This window comes from Indicator indicator, chromosome 1, assembly GCF_027791375.1.
Source record: "Indicator indicator isolate 239-I01 chromosome 1, UM_Iind_1.1, whole genome shotgun sequence".
Taxonomy (NCBI): domain Eukaryota; kingdom Metazoa; phylum Chordata; class Aves; order Piciformes; family Indicatoridae; genus Indicator; species Indicator indicator.
Window position 1 is genome coordinate 114,973,852 of NC_072010.1, and position 13,899 is coordinate 114,987,750.

The following is a 13,899-nucleotide window of genomic DNA, read 5'->3' on the forward strand; positions in this document are numbered from 1 at the left end:
AAAAAAAAAAGAAAGCAGATGTGAATTTAATGTGAAAGCTATATCACAGTGCAAAATTTCCACCTGCCCACTAAGGTTCTCCTGAGTTGTTTGTATCTCTTCTATTTTAACATAAATATTTCTGTGAAAAAAAAAAAAATCCTTTAGACTCTCTTCAGTGTGTTCTTCCTTTCCAGAGCAGGCAGGTATTAAAAACAAAATTAAGGCTGCAGCTTCTTCTCTGTAACTGACAGAAACGCTGTTCTTGATGGGCCTGAACAAAAGCCCACCGAAAGCAATGTAGTCTCTTTTCAACAGGTAGTATTTTATGCATGCTGGGCCTGACTGAGTGGTCCTTAGCACTGGGCAATGCTGCATCATATAAGCAGCCCCTTACAGTTCCTGTCTGTGAAACTGTGACTGTACACATCAGCTCTCCTGCTTGCAGGAGCCTTGCCATGTAAGCTATGCAAATTATCACTGCCCCATTAATTGTAAAATTGTCACGTTGAAATGTACAGGATTTACACTGATTTACAACAGCCAAGGAGCTAACCTAAGGTGAAGAAAGTTGTCAGGGAACCACTCTCCTGAGCCTGGGTGGCAGGAGCTGTGAGTTTAGCTGAGTTGAAGCATATACCCAGGGATGTTGCACCACTCATGACTCTGCCGGACTGGCCAAGCACCGACACTGTCAGCAAATGTTTTTTATTGATTATGACTTCAAATGAATTTCAGTGGTTTCTTTCCCTGTTGAGTAGCTAAAATCTACTCCTTAAGGTGCAACGTTTAGTTTTCAATGGCTTTTGCTGTTTCTGTAGCAAACTACTCTGCTGAAATACCATGGTCTGGGTTGGGGAAAGAGAGAAGTTTCCCTAGGTATTGCACATAAAGGGTAAATACCTTCACATGAAACATGCTTGCTATATTAAGAGTATACAGGAAATTCTGGTTTGCCATGAGCTTGCCACAGCCTGAATTTTAGGTCGAACTGCCGAAAAAATAACCAGGAACAATTTGCCTTATTCGTAAACATTTTCACAGTATATCAGTAATTATGTTACAATTTCTTTACCCTGCCTTCTTCCAGACTTATGGCTTTTTAGAGTCAGTAAAATGATCTGTTTTGCAAGCAGTGAGGTACTCCAAATAGCTGCCAGTCTGGTACACTGAAAAAAAGGTCATGCACTAGAAGAGCCATAGATATAGGGGGGAAAAAAAATCAATATTGCAATCCAAATATTAGAAGAGAGATGGGTAGTTAGTTTTTGCATCCCAGTATTTCTAGAACTCTGTTCCTAAGCCTACCTTAATTACACATATATGTACATTATTTAGAAGTTCTTTACTACAGTACTTTTGTACATGCAGTGTTTATTACTAAATGTGAAGCAAAAGTAATTACATAAGGCATATGTACAGTATCGTATTGGGTTGCAGATCCCTCTGCTCACCTTTGTCTTAAAGCTGCAAGGCCCATTTCATAGAGGCTTCTCACTCAGTGAAACTGTTCTGAAACAGATAAAAAACTGGAGCCAAGGCCCATTTCTTTGAGCATTAATCAGTCTTTTCTTTTAAATCCCTTGTAGGTATTCGCATTACTTTTGTTGTTGCTGTTGTTGTTGATGTGAATAAACGTGGAGGTCTGAACTCAAGAGAGGTGCCAAGGAAGCCAGCACTCATTACCAGGGTGGGGAATCAAGATTCCACCATTGATAATGGGTATTGCAGCTTTAACCAATGCCTTTGCTTAGTCTGTGAATTTCTTGAGTTTAAGTCGGGCAGGTAGATATTTTGCATCATAAGTATTTATTTTCCCAGAATTAAGAATAGCAAGGAAGAAAAAAACCCCAAAACCAAAGCCTGTTGGAGAAAGAAAGGGGGAGCAAAGAGGGAGATGGTAAAGGAGATGATGTGGCATTTATGTCTCCAGTAGTTCTACACTTTGGACTCATTCTCCAAGTTGGCCACATCACCATTTCTTTCATTTTGGTCTTCTTGATTCTTTTCTTCCTCTTCAGTTTCCAGCTCAGCATGCTGGTCCAGCTTGCTGGAAACAGACCACGTCAGGGGCAGTTCTGCTCGACTGGCCATCTCTGCTAGTTCTTTGGCACTGTAAACTGGTGTGTTGGTCTCATAGGTTTCATGAAAACTGTTGTAGTCAACTTCATAAAACCCATCCTCCAGAGTGAGGACAGGGGTGAAACGATAACCCCACAGGATCTCACTCGTTATGTATGAACTTCGAGCTTGGCACGTCATTCCTGTAACAGAGAAGGAAGAAGTTCTGTAATGAGGACCCACTGCTTTCCCAAATCCTTAGTTATTTTCTTTTTCATATGGGCGGGGAAGTGTATGCAAAAAGGCACATGCCAGAGAAGATCTAAGGTTTGACATCATATAGGGCTGAGCTTAGAAAGCAATTTTACCGCATGTAACCTATTTGACACCTTCTGTCCATGTACATAATAACAAGCGATGAGTCTGTGAGCAAAGATTGTAATTTCTCTATTAAATGCATTTCTTCTTCCTATATTTTGTCTCAAAGAGCAACTTACCCACTGGTGGATCTCAGATGGCTTATCAAGAGTGTACATGACTTGCACCATGTCATCCTTTGGCTCCCCAGCATGTAATGAATCCACGCTGCCACGTTCCATGTTTGCCCAGGCTAGCTGAGGAACTTACACAAAAGCTTTTGTCTGCTGGAGCCAAATCGTAAGCCTTGTGAACCGTGGGTTAACTCCTAGAAGTTGGAGATGCCTTTGAGTTGTGCTACTGTGGGGTTTGGGCTGTTTGCCTATGCACAAACATCAACAAAACTCCTGAAGGACAGAGTGATGTGTGTGAATTCGGATAACCGGGACTAACTTCTTTGTTACTAGCTTCATAGCTCTACTGAACCTCACTGTGGGAGCTGCTATAGGGAAAAAAAATCTGTAAGATACTGTATTTTGTTAAGAAGTGTAAAGAGAGGTGCCTGTTCCAAGTTCAAAGTGTAGGCCAGTGTTTTCTTGGTGAAGAAACACCTGCCCATGGCAGAGGTCTGTTAAGAGGAGAAGCTGCCCTATCCCAGACAGACAGCTCAGGTAAGAACTGCAATAAAACATTAATGCTCAAGAGTGGAAGGGCAACCACGACTTACCAGGAAAAAGGTCAGAATAAGTGAATTTAAGAGGCAGAAACATACTGCCAACAAAATGGGAGTACATTTTCATTTAATTATTTACACATTATTAGCTATGTGTTACTAAGCAATTTTCAGCTGAACAGCACATGTTGAATACTTAATAAACAGAGTTTACGTGACTGCTGGACAAGCTTGCCACATGTCAGTTATTTAGGAGGTCATCACAAGCAATTAAAAAAAAAAAGAATGTTTAATCTGGGGGCACAAATGGTGGTCTGTAGAAATGTGTATTGCTCCTTCTCACTGCTGGCATCATATAAACTCACTTGGAGAGTCTCAGAAAGAGCAAGAATTGGTCTCTGATATTTTTCAGGACTGTGCAAACTGCCCCAGATCGTTTTGGCCTCATTGTCTTGAACCTCCTCTCCAAGCTCAGACAGTGCTCTTGTGAGAGGTGAAAACTGCAGTTTCTTGGTACTATGTCTTTTTCACTTATTAGTTTAGACAGACATTTACCAGCTGTTACCACACTGTAGTACTTCAGCCCTTCTCCAGCATTTCTGTCCACTCACTGCCGTGTCTCAAACCCTGCAGAGTGGTGACTGTCTGGGAAAGTTTCAGTGTGAAACCTGCTGAACTGTACCTACCTGCTACAGCCAGGCTGAAACAGGACCATGCTTCTGCCTTTCTGTTTCCTCATGCTTGACAGAAATACTCAAGCCTTTGTTTTTCTTGATTTTACAGAACAGAATATGTTTGCATTTCAAGTCTCAAGTAGTGCACAAACAGATATATAAAGATCTTACCATTCTTTTATTCATTTCACATGTTTGAAGGGCAGAAGAACATGATACCATGCAACAAAATAATCTATTGTGAAATTTCCTGTGTCATTTTTAGTCTAAGGGAGATCTTCTTTCCCAAAAAATTACGGAGTGAGAGGAACTTGGCAACTCACAGAACACTGTACACATGAGAAACTCATTAGCTGTACAGCAGCTTCCCCAAGGGAATATTTGCTTTTTTTTTTTTTTTTCCTGCACTGCTCTTCTGGGCAGACCCAGAAGTGTGGATGCAGTATTGAATAGGATCTCCTGTCCCAGGATGGAGGCATCAGCAGGCTGGGGACAAAGAGGGATAGCAGCAACCCATGTTGTCACTATATCTTCTCTGCTGTCTCAGACACCCCTCTGGGCTGCTCTCTGACCAGTTTCTTTGCTGCTCCACAGTGGATGGTGTCTCTAAAGGAGCCATTCCTAAGACTCACGTATTTCTAAGCCTTTTTTCTACTTCTGGAACTTTGGGAAATTTGGAGTTTTCATTACAAGGACAATGAGATTAAGTGGGAAAAAAAAAAAAAACAACACCAAAATGAATTCCCTTTGAAACAGTATTACCTTGCTGTGCTCAGACCAAGCACTCAGTGATCCTGTTGCTTTGGTCAGGAAAAGTCTGTTTGATTGGTAGGAAAGAGGGGAGCACTTTTCTGTGGAAGTCAAAAAGATTGACTGATTATGTTAGAGTAACAGCTCATTAAAAACAGAGCCTCATCTGAAATTCTGACTTGTCTCAGTTTTTCATTTAGTCTCCCATTCAGCAATGGTTTAACACCAATTCCTTTTCCACAAAATATTGTCAGAACTAGAATGAAAGATTTAGGATTTTTGAAGCAAGTAAGTCGAAATAAAGAAAAAAGACTATCTTGTGAGGGACATGAGCATGAGAGACCTTACTATGATCTTTAAAGGTCTGAGAAATCCAATACAGAAGAAAAATTTCTAAGTGGATCACAAGGATTGCAGATTAAATTGTGCCACATTTGTGAAGAACCTTGAAATAAGTGTCAGTGTGCCTGCATGGTGCTGGAAGGACAGAAAGGTTTCTGCAGTTCTGTGTGGTGTGGCTTTATCAGCCTCTGCCTGTGCTGGCTTAGAGGTCCTTCAGCTCCATGGCCAACAGAGCTTTTGGACTGTCTTTTCTGATTTTGAGGCTTTTTCATATGGTCTGATTTACATGTTTCATGATACTCCACGGTTTTAATTGTCCCGTTAAAGGAAATGTGCCTTTTATGACTTGCTGTAAGATCTGAACATAGTCTTGGTTGACAGTGGAGGCTGCATCTTGAGTGAGGGCATTGTAGGCTTTAGGCTTCTGAGTATTGCCTGGTTTACTCATTAATTGTGTGTTTTATATGTAACCATAGCTCTGTTGCACAATGTCTTTAAAACCGATTGTGGTTCGACATTTTGACTAGTGTCTCGTTTTAATTGGATCCCTTCAGGGTAGATGAGAGCTGGGGAGCCTTTGGAGCTACTTAGCTCAGCATTAATTGGGCTTTTTCAAAATAAACCATGAAATTAGAAGACCCAAATAATTCATTCTAAATTAATTAAAAGGATAACTGGAAGGAACACTCTATTTGAGAAGGAACACTGGAGCCCAGGAAAAACCTTGAGGCTGGACTCTCAGGCCCTGCTGCGACAGGCGAGCAGTGAAGCCGGGGCAGCGGGTGGTGACAGAGGAGCATTCCTGCTAGGCAGGGCAGCTGCTTGCCCCTGCCTGTCCTGGCACGGCAGCTCCACAGCTTCCTGCACCATCTGTCCCTGCTGCCACGGGGTGGTGGCAGCGGCAGGATTAGGTTGCAGAGCAATGGGCTTGTGCTTGCAGCTGTTCACCTCACCGCACGCCGTATTTTAAATGTGCTGCGAGCTGGTGAGACCTCTGCTGCAAGCTGGTGAGACCTCTGATGGTTGCCCTTAACTGCTGCCTCGCTCCTTTAAACTCAAAAGTGCTTTTAAGGAGTGGTAATGAGCCTTTGTATATGTTGCAGCTTTCTGTTACATCCAACAGACAGCATTTTGGTCTGTTTCTTTTTATGTTTCCACAGGCTAGGGAATCATGACAGAGCGTTGTACAAATACCTGCTTGCTGGGCAAGTTACCTAAGAAGTAAAAATCGATTGCCATCTTATCTCATTGTGGGTATTTTTATTATTATGTTTAATGTTCAGTTAGAGCTTTGTGGGCTGTAACCAGCATCATAAGATTTGCCACTTCTCCATGGAAGAGACACACCATGGCTGAGAGTGCTCCTATCACTCACTCAGCCCCGTTCATTGATCAGAACTATGTAAGGTGATTTGTAAGCTGAGTTTTGATCCTTGTTATATCAGAGGAGACAAAATAAATTATGGGGAGTAAAGGAGTTTTTTTTTTTTAGGCAGCCAAGCTAACACAGCAACGTTTTTATTGTTTTGCTTTCAAATGGTTCTGCTAACAGATTAGCTCTGTGGGTCTGAAATCAGCAATTAGTTACTACTTTGGATAGTCTGGTTGCCATATAGCCAGTGTAATTAAAACTTTAATTTATCCTCTATGTCCTTATTATTCTCGTTTAGTAGGTGAGGACCTGAACTGCAGAGACCTGAGATATGCTGCAGAGTTAAGAGTGGCTTGTGAGCAGGAGCCAGCCTGCTAAGCTGCTTTCTGATTGCATTGAATTTGGCACACAGCTGGACTCCTGCTGCAAGGTACCTGTCTGAGGGTGGGTTTATTGTAGAGGGCACATCTGTCACATTATATTCTGTTTGCTTCAACATGGGACCATGCTCTGGTTCCTAATAATGTGGACTGTTCCTCTCCAGAGTACAGGCTGCAGTGTCTGGGAGCCCTATCTGACTTAACTGTGGACACTAATTCAGTGTTTCCCATCAGCAGTTTTCCTTGCAGCTAGAATGAAATTTTTTATCAAGCTTAATGTTTGCACCCTGCAGTCTAAGAAAATGACAGAATAATTCCCCTAGAATAATTCCCCTGAGCTGCTGCCAATATGCAGATAAAGTTACATCCCCACCTTTGCCTGATTATAATTAGTAAAAAAGTTGATGCCACCTTCAGATTCATTACTCTTGAAAAGTTGCCCTATGCAGTTTTGAGGTTATAGTTTTTTCATGCTGTCTCTTGCTATTTGTGCTTATTCTTTGCACTGTCTTACACAGTGCTCCAAGGGCTTGTTGTGCTGACCCAGAGTGACTTGATGCATTTCCTCACAGAGCACTTAATTTAAGACTTCATGGTAGCTTGCACAATAATATGTTGTGCCATGCACCCTTACCATATATTATTTCACTTTCTGATGGAAGCCATTAAAAAAAATAAAAAAAGAAAAGCTATTAAAAAGTCAGAATCACGTAATCAAGTACATTTGGGCCAAACTACAGTGATTTTCAGCTCCAGGTCAGGCTACTGTAAATTACACAGAAACAGCCTCATTCATCTTTTATTTTAATTGAAGTAGTCTTTATTACAACAGGACTTTTAGTTTTCAAATTCCACTCCTGTGATAAAGAAAAGTACTCTAAATGAAATTAAGGGGACAACAATTATTTCCCATCACTGACTGCATCTTTCTGGCTGACAACCACAAGATCAAGCCAGGTTTGAGGTTCAGTGATTTCCTGCTGGCACTTAGCAGAACAAGGCAGACCTTCTGCTGCACAAGGTAGAATGGGATATCACAGAATCACAGAATACTAGGGGTTGGAAGGGACCTCAAAAGATCATCCACTCCAACCCTCTGCCAGAGCAGGATCACCTAGAGTAGGTCACACAGGAATGTGTCCAGGTAAGTTTTGAATGTCTCCAGAAGAGACTCTACAACCTCTCTGGGTAGCCTCTTCCAGTGTTTTGTCACTCTCACAGGGAAAAAATTTTTCCTTATGTTAATGTGGAACCTCCTGTGCTTCAGCTTGCACCATTGATCCTTGTCCTATCACTGGGCATCTCTGAGAAGAGCCTGACTCTTTCCTCCTGACACTTGCCCTTCACATATTTATAAACATGAGTGAAGTCACCCCTTATTTTCCTCTTTTCTGAGCTAAAGAGCCCCAGCTCCCTCAGTCTCTCCTCATAAGGAAGATCATAGAATCATAGAATCATAGAATCAGTCAGGGTTGGAAGGGACCACAAAGATCATCCAGTTCCAGCCCCCCTGCCATGGGCAGGGACACCTCACACTAGATCAGGCTGGCCACAGCCTCATCCAGCCTGGCCTTAAACACCTCCAGGGATGGGGCCTCAACCACCTCCCTGGACAACCCATTCCAGGCTCTCACCACTCTCATGGGGAAGAACTTCTTCCTCACATCCAGCCTGAATCTCCCCACTTCCAGCTTTATTCCATTCCCCCTAGTCCTATCACTACCTGATAGCCTAAAAAGTCCCTCATCAGCTTTCTTGTAGGTCCCCTTCAGATACTGGATATCCCCTAAGAAAGACCTGTTTTCACTTGTTGCAGGGGACATTTACTTCAGAGTTCATCCTGAAGTAGGATCTCAACAGCAGAGGTCTCAGCTGTGCACAGGAAACAGTGGTGTCCCCATTTCTGGAGTGGACTTTCAGTTGTACAGGAGTACAGAATTAGCTTTGGAGCCTCCAGGTGGGAGCAGAAACTTCCATGTGTATGTGCAGTGCTCCTATTATTTTGCTCAAAAAGAAAAAAAAAAAGCTATGGTGACTTTTAAGTTTGTATCTGTGCACTGCTCCTGTGTTCATTAAGTATTGCCAAGTGTGCTACAAGGCAGAGAGATGGCCTCTGCCCAGATGACCTTTTGGTCTCAAATACATTTGGTGCAAGATTTGTCAGTCTGCTAATTTTAGATGTTAAGGAGAATGAGAAAGTAATGTGTGCTATTAAAAACAAGCAAAAGGCTAGGAGTGGAGAACTGATTGATACCTTGGTTCTCCTGCAGACATTGTGTGGGCTTTGGCAAATAACCTAGCCTTGGTGGGTCTATGTTACTGGTGTGCCACAAGGGACATGCTGAGATATAAAGGCAGTAGATGTGTTTGTAATACGTTCTCTTCCTCCTCTAGACTTTCACTGTCAAATCTGCACTAAACAATTCTTCCTGGTGTGAAAATGATTGCCTCAAAAAAAGAACAGAGATTTAGAATAAAATTTCCACAGTGCTACCAAGTTATTGTCAGAAACATTTTCTACTATTTAATTTGTTCTCTTTAACCAAGCTTAAAAAAAAAAAAAACCACAAGAAAAGAAAAGAAAAAAGAAAAAGAAAAGTTGTGTTCTGAATTCACCACTTTTTGTAAAGCTGAAGCTTCAGCTGTCACTGCTGAAATATCTTGCAAATACCATGCTGTGGTAAGACATTTCCCCCCTCCTTTTTGTATTTATGTACATCTGACAAGAAATTGATGGTTTTTTTTCAGTTTTGAGTACATAAAGTATATCTATCTATAGATATGTAACCTCTCATTCAGAGCTAGTAATGGGAAATTCCCAGGAGTTCTGATATCTTGATTCAGAACACACCTAGAAATTGGATGTTTATGTCATCCTAAGCAATGACTAAAGCTCTTGAAAGGACTTAAAACTGGAAGAATGTCAGAGTGCTATTCAATATCTGTGTTTCAGCATGCCTGAGAATCTGTGCTCAACATCCTGTTGTAGTAGGTTCTGAATGATGTGTGTGTCTTCTCCCTGCCCCAGCTTCATTGCAGCATGGCTGCTCCTGGCTGTGGTGCAGCAACTAGAGCATGGAGTGTGTGTGAAAGGAAGGGAGCTGGGGGGACAGATGTTTCTCCTGTAAGAATATAAGGAATTCACTGGCTTTTGTTTGTTTGTTTATTTCCTTTTTCGATGTGAAAACTGGTATTTTTTTTTCTTTTTTTTTTTTTTTTTTCGCCTGTAAATGATTTGAGTAATTTGGGTTTTCTATTTTCGTATTTCTTAATCAGACCAAGAAGCTGATCACTATATTTGAAATTTTGTGGCTTTGATCTAATGCCATCCGTGAGTTCTGATCAGAGGTCTTTGTGGTAGCTGCTGTCTTTGTCTTGCAGCTGATGATGGGACCAGGGCCAAGAGGGTCAATGGGATCCTGAGGTGCATTAAGAGGAGTGTGTCCAGCAGATCGAGGGACTTCTCCCCCTCTACTTTTCTCTGGTAAGACCACACCTGGAATATTAAGTCCAGTTTTGGGCTCCCCAGTTCAAGAAGGACAGGGATCGACTTGAGAGAGTCCAACAGAGGGCTGTGAGGATGATTGAGGGACTGGAGCATGTGCCCTATGAGGAGAGGCTGAGAGCCCTGGGGCTTTTGAGTCTGGAGAAGAGATGACTGAGAGGGGGTTTAATAAATGTTTATAAATATCTGAGGGCTGGGTGTCAAGAGGGAGGGGACAGGCTCTGCTCAGTTGCACCCTGTGATAGGACAAGGGGTAATGGATATAAACTACAGCACAGGAGGTTCCACCTCAACATGAGGAGAAACTTCTTCACTGTGAGGGTCACAGAGCACTGGAACAGGCTCCCCAGAGAGGTTGTGGAATTTGCTTCTCTGGAGACTTTCAAGACCCATCTGGATGCATTCCTGTGTGACCTGTGCTAGATTGTCTGGCAGGGGGGTTGGACTCAATGATCTTCAAAGGTCCCTTCCAACCCCTAACATTTTGTGATCCTGTGATGCTTGCACAAGAAGTGAATAGGCATAGGAAATTGTGCTGATGAGTAACCATAATTACACATCAGTGAGACTTTCTGACACTTCAAAATCTATTTCTTTCTAAATAGGATGAAAACAAATAACAAGTATAAAAAAAAATCAATTTATATGAAGTTAAATTCTAAACACAGTATAACTTGGATAAGCCAAAGCATTCTATTTTCATTCTGACGTCTTCAAATGTGAAGTATTATATAATGCAGCATCTAAATTAGGAAAATATTAAAAATATTTTTAAAAATGAACATTTTTTTTTCTCCATTAGGAGATTTCAGTGCCAGTGAAATGATATTTTCCAGTGGAGAAATGTTGACTTAGAAATATTTGATCTACTTGGTTAATATTTTTCCTACCAGGAATCAAATACACTTCACTGAGTATTTTCTGTCAAATTTCTTGCTTTCTAATGGCAAGTAGCTTAGTTTCTGTATAAGGTAGAGAAGATTGTCTGATTCAGTCTCAAATGTGCTTCCACTTTTAGCTAACAGTACTATATATGTTCTCAATGAACAGCTTCTCTCAAAGTGATGGTACAATTGCTATTCAGCCAATATTTAACCTTCATTTAGCCTTACATTCAGGCTGTGCCCAGCAAATCAAGCTGCCTGATGTGTATGAATTTTAATCATTTTTTCCAGCTGTGCTTTTTAAAATGGATGATGATTACATTTTTTCTGTCAACTAAATCTGTGGAAATTTAATATATCAAATAACGCAGCGTCTGACCAGAGAGAGAAACTTGTTCCAGAATTGGCACTCCCAGTCCTTGGAAACAGGAGACTCAATTTGGTGGAGCTGGAACATGCAGTACCACGATTTTGTACCCTGCTCTGTGTTTGGCTGTTGGGATACATTTATAGATTTGGTCTTTTCTCAGACATTCAATCAGTTCCACACAAGTGCTTTATTTCTCCTAGCAGATACTTGCAGAGGAGGATGCAGGGCAATTCTGTTTTATAAAGCTGTAGTACATGGTTGTGTCTTCAGTGGCTCTGCTTTCAAAATGCAAAGAGCTGAGTAAACCTGTCATGACCTATTAAAAATACACTGATATTAGTCCAATGGCTTCTGGCCCACAGATGGGATGCTCTTTGGGATGGTGTGTGGGCAGCCTGCTCCACGATTCCCTGAGAAACAGCTGGGAGCGGGTGGCAAAGGCAAACTCCAGCTGAGCTGCCTGCCACTGTCTTGTTGGAGAAAGGTCTTGGCAAGAGTTTTTGCTACACAGTGCAACTTAAACCACCAGGGTGGAGGTATGACATGGTGCAGAGGGCTTCCTAGGTGGCAGGGCATATGGAGAAGACCCCTGGCAACATCTTAAAGGTAATAATCTTGTTTGTGATTTTGGACCTCTCCAGCTATAGGTTACTTCATAACAGAGAGGATAACCAGCCAGCAAGACTTACAGCCTCTGCATGAGTTTATGTTCGCTTCCTATTTCTTGTCCACAATCATAAGCAACATCTTTAATTCTTATTCCAGAGAACTTCATAAAATACATAATTTATACACATATTCCAGTTTGGTTACCTTGGCATTTGAAAACACTGTGGGCTCAGTTTGTTTTGTCATCTCTCTCTAGTCACTAGATTCATTGCTCTGGGGGAAAAACATCTCATAAAAACACCAGAAGAGGAGAGGTGGTGGACATCCAGCTGTACACCAGGGTGCAGCAATGCTATGCCATATCTGGCTTCCTGCAGCATGATCTCAGGCTGAGAGAAGTTAAAGTGAGCCCATTTTCCTTGAGTCTTCTGAGTCCCCTGCCCTTTCCCTCACTCTTTTATGAAGCTGTGGAGGTCCAAAGGAAAATATAGTTTTGGATAAAAAAGGGTGAAGAAGGAACTGCCTGAGCTGCTGCAATATTCTCTTACTGGAAGAGTAGCAGAATCTCCTCTTCTACCCAAAGGCTAAATGAGATTAGCACCTCAGGGGCAGGTTCCTCTCTCTCTCCACTGCTTGCTGAGAAGGCAGAAGATGGGAATGAAGCAGACATAATTGCAGGTAGGAAATGACAGAAGGGGAAAAAAAAAGGCAGTGTTTGGTACAACCTGATGCCTTTTTGAAAACTCCAGTGATGAGCAGTTTGGATGGGAACTACTCTTCCAAATTGTTCAGGCTAACATTACAGGATGCAATTGTTCAGATGCATTTGCCTATCTGCATCAAACTTCCCATGGCAATGTCCATGGAAGGCATTAGTAGAGCTGGATGCTCTGCAGGTTGTGTGCTCAGCTGCTGAGAATACAGACCCTAAATGCATTTGGCCTTGGAAAGGGGTAGCAATGTTTACATGAGAGCTCTTCCAAGATGGCATTCGTTAAGACACATACACAGGGAGCCAATCTTTTGTGGAAAAATATCACTGACTGCTATATTTGCTCGATGCCACATTATGTCCAGCATGTGCCACCCTCTTGAGGAACACACACAGTGCTAGAAACTAGAACAAGGCATGTTTGCACCCTCCTGAAATCCCACATTAACATTAATGCCCAGGGATAGCTGGGAGAAGAATCCCTTTAGTTGGGATGCTCTTTGCTGTGAAAGAAGCATTTTCTGTAACTGCTTGTACCTACTGCACACTTCTACTGCCATGACTGTGAGAAAAACATTTAATTAAAACAGATGTGTGATCTATTTCACCTCTTGCTGTGCAGACTTCTTAAACATGTAATTTGAGTCTGCATGTTTGGATGGCTTCTGTTTCTCTTCCTGAAATGCCACTTACAAAGAGATCAGAGAATCCAAGCTTTCCTCTCTTCTGAACTTTACTGGCTTGAAGCTTTTTATAAAAATGTCACATTTTACTGTGGGAATGTTTATGAACCCAGGATTAAAGACAAAACAGTGTGAATACGCAGCATGGCACACTGTAAAATTCAGGAAATAAGGAAGATCACTAGCTGTTTGACAACAAAATCTTCTGAATCACCCACCAAGAATTTTCGTGGTTATTTCTAAGTTTGTGGCTAATGGCGTTGCTGAAGCCTGGTTTAGCTGCTGTGAAATCAGAGGAGAAGATGAAAGTGTTCAGAATAAAACACTTGTTTCTGCCAGGCAGATGCTAGTGAGAAGTGATGTTTGGAAATGCAAGACAAATAAAGAGAAATTATGTTCTATCCAAAATCAGTTGGATTTTTGTTAAGCAACAGTGGGGTTGCCTGGGCAGTTTCATAACAGTGCATCCTTTTAGGTGGGCTGAAAAAAAAGCTAAGTGTAGGTAGGTGCACTTGTTTTTAAAAGAGACAACTTGAAGAAACCAGTTT

At 41.7% G+C, this 13,899-nt stretch overlaps 1 protein-coding gene across 1 annotated transcript in view; it reads right to left on the reverse strand.

Moving 5' to 3' along the window:
* Positions 1-1,917: 1,917 nt before the first annotated feature.
* Positions 1,918-13,899, reverse strand: part of KCNJ6 (potassium inwardly rectifying channel subfamily J member 6) — a 47,381-nt gene continuing 35,399 nt past the window's right edge. Inside the window, exon 3 of the mRNA XM_054381484.1 lies at positions 1,918-2,243. Coding sequence (XP_054237459.1) covers positions 1,918-2,243 — 326 coding nt within the window. The remainder of the gene's footprint in view (positions 2,244-13,899) is intronic.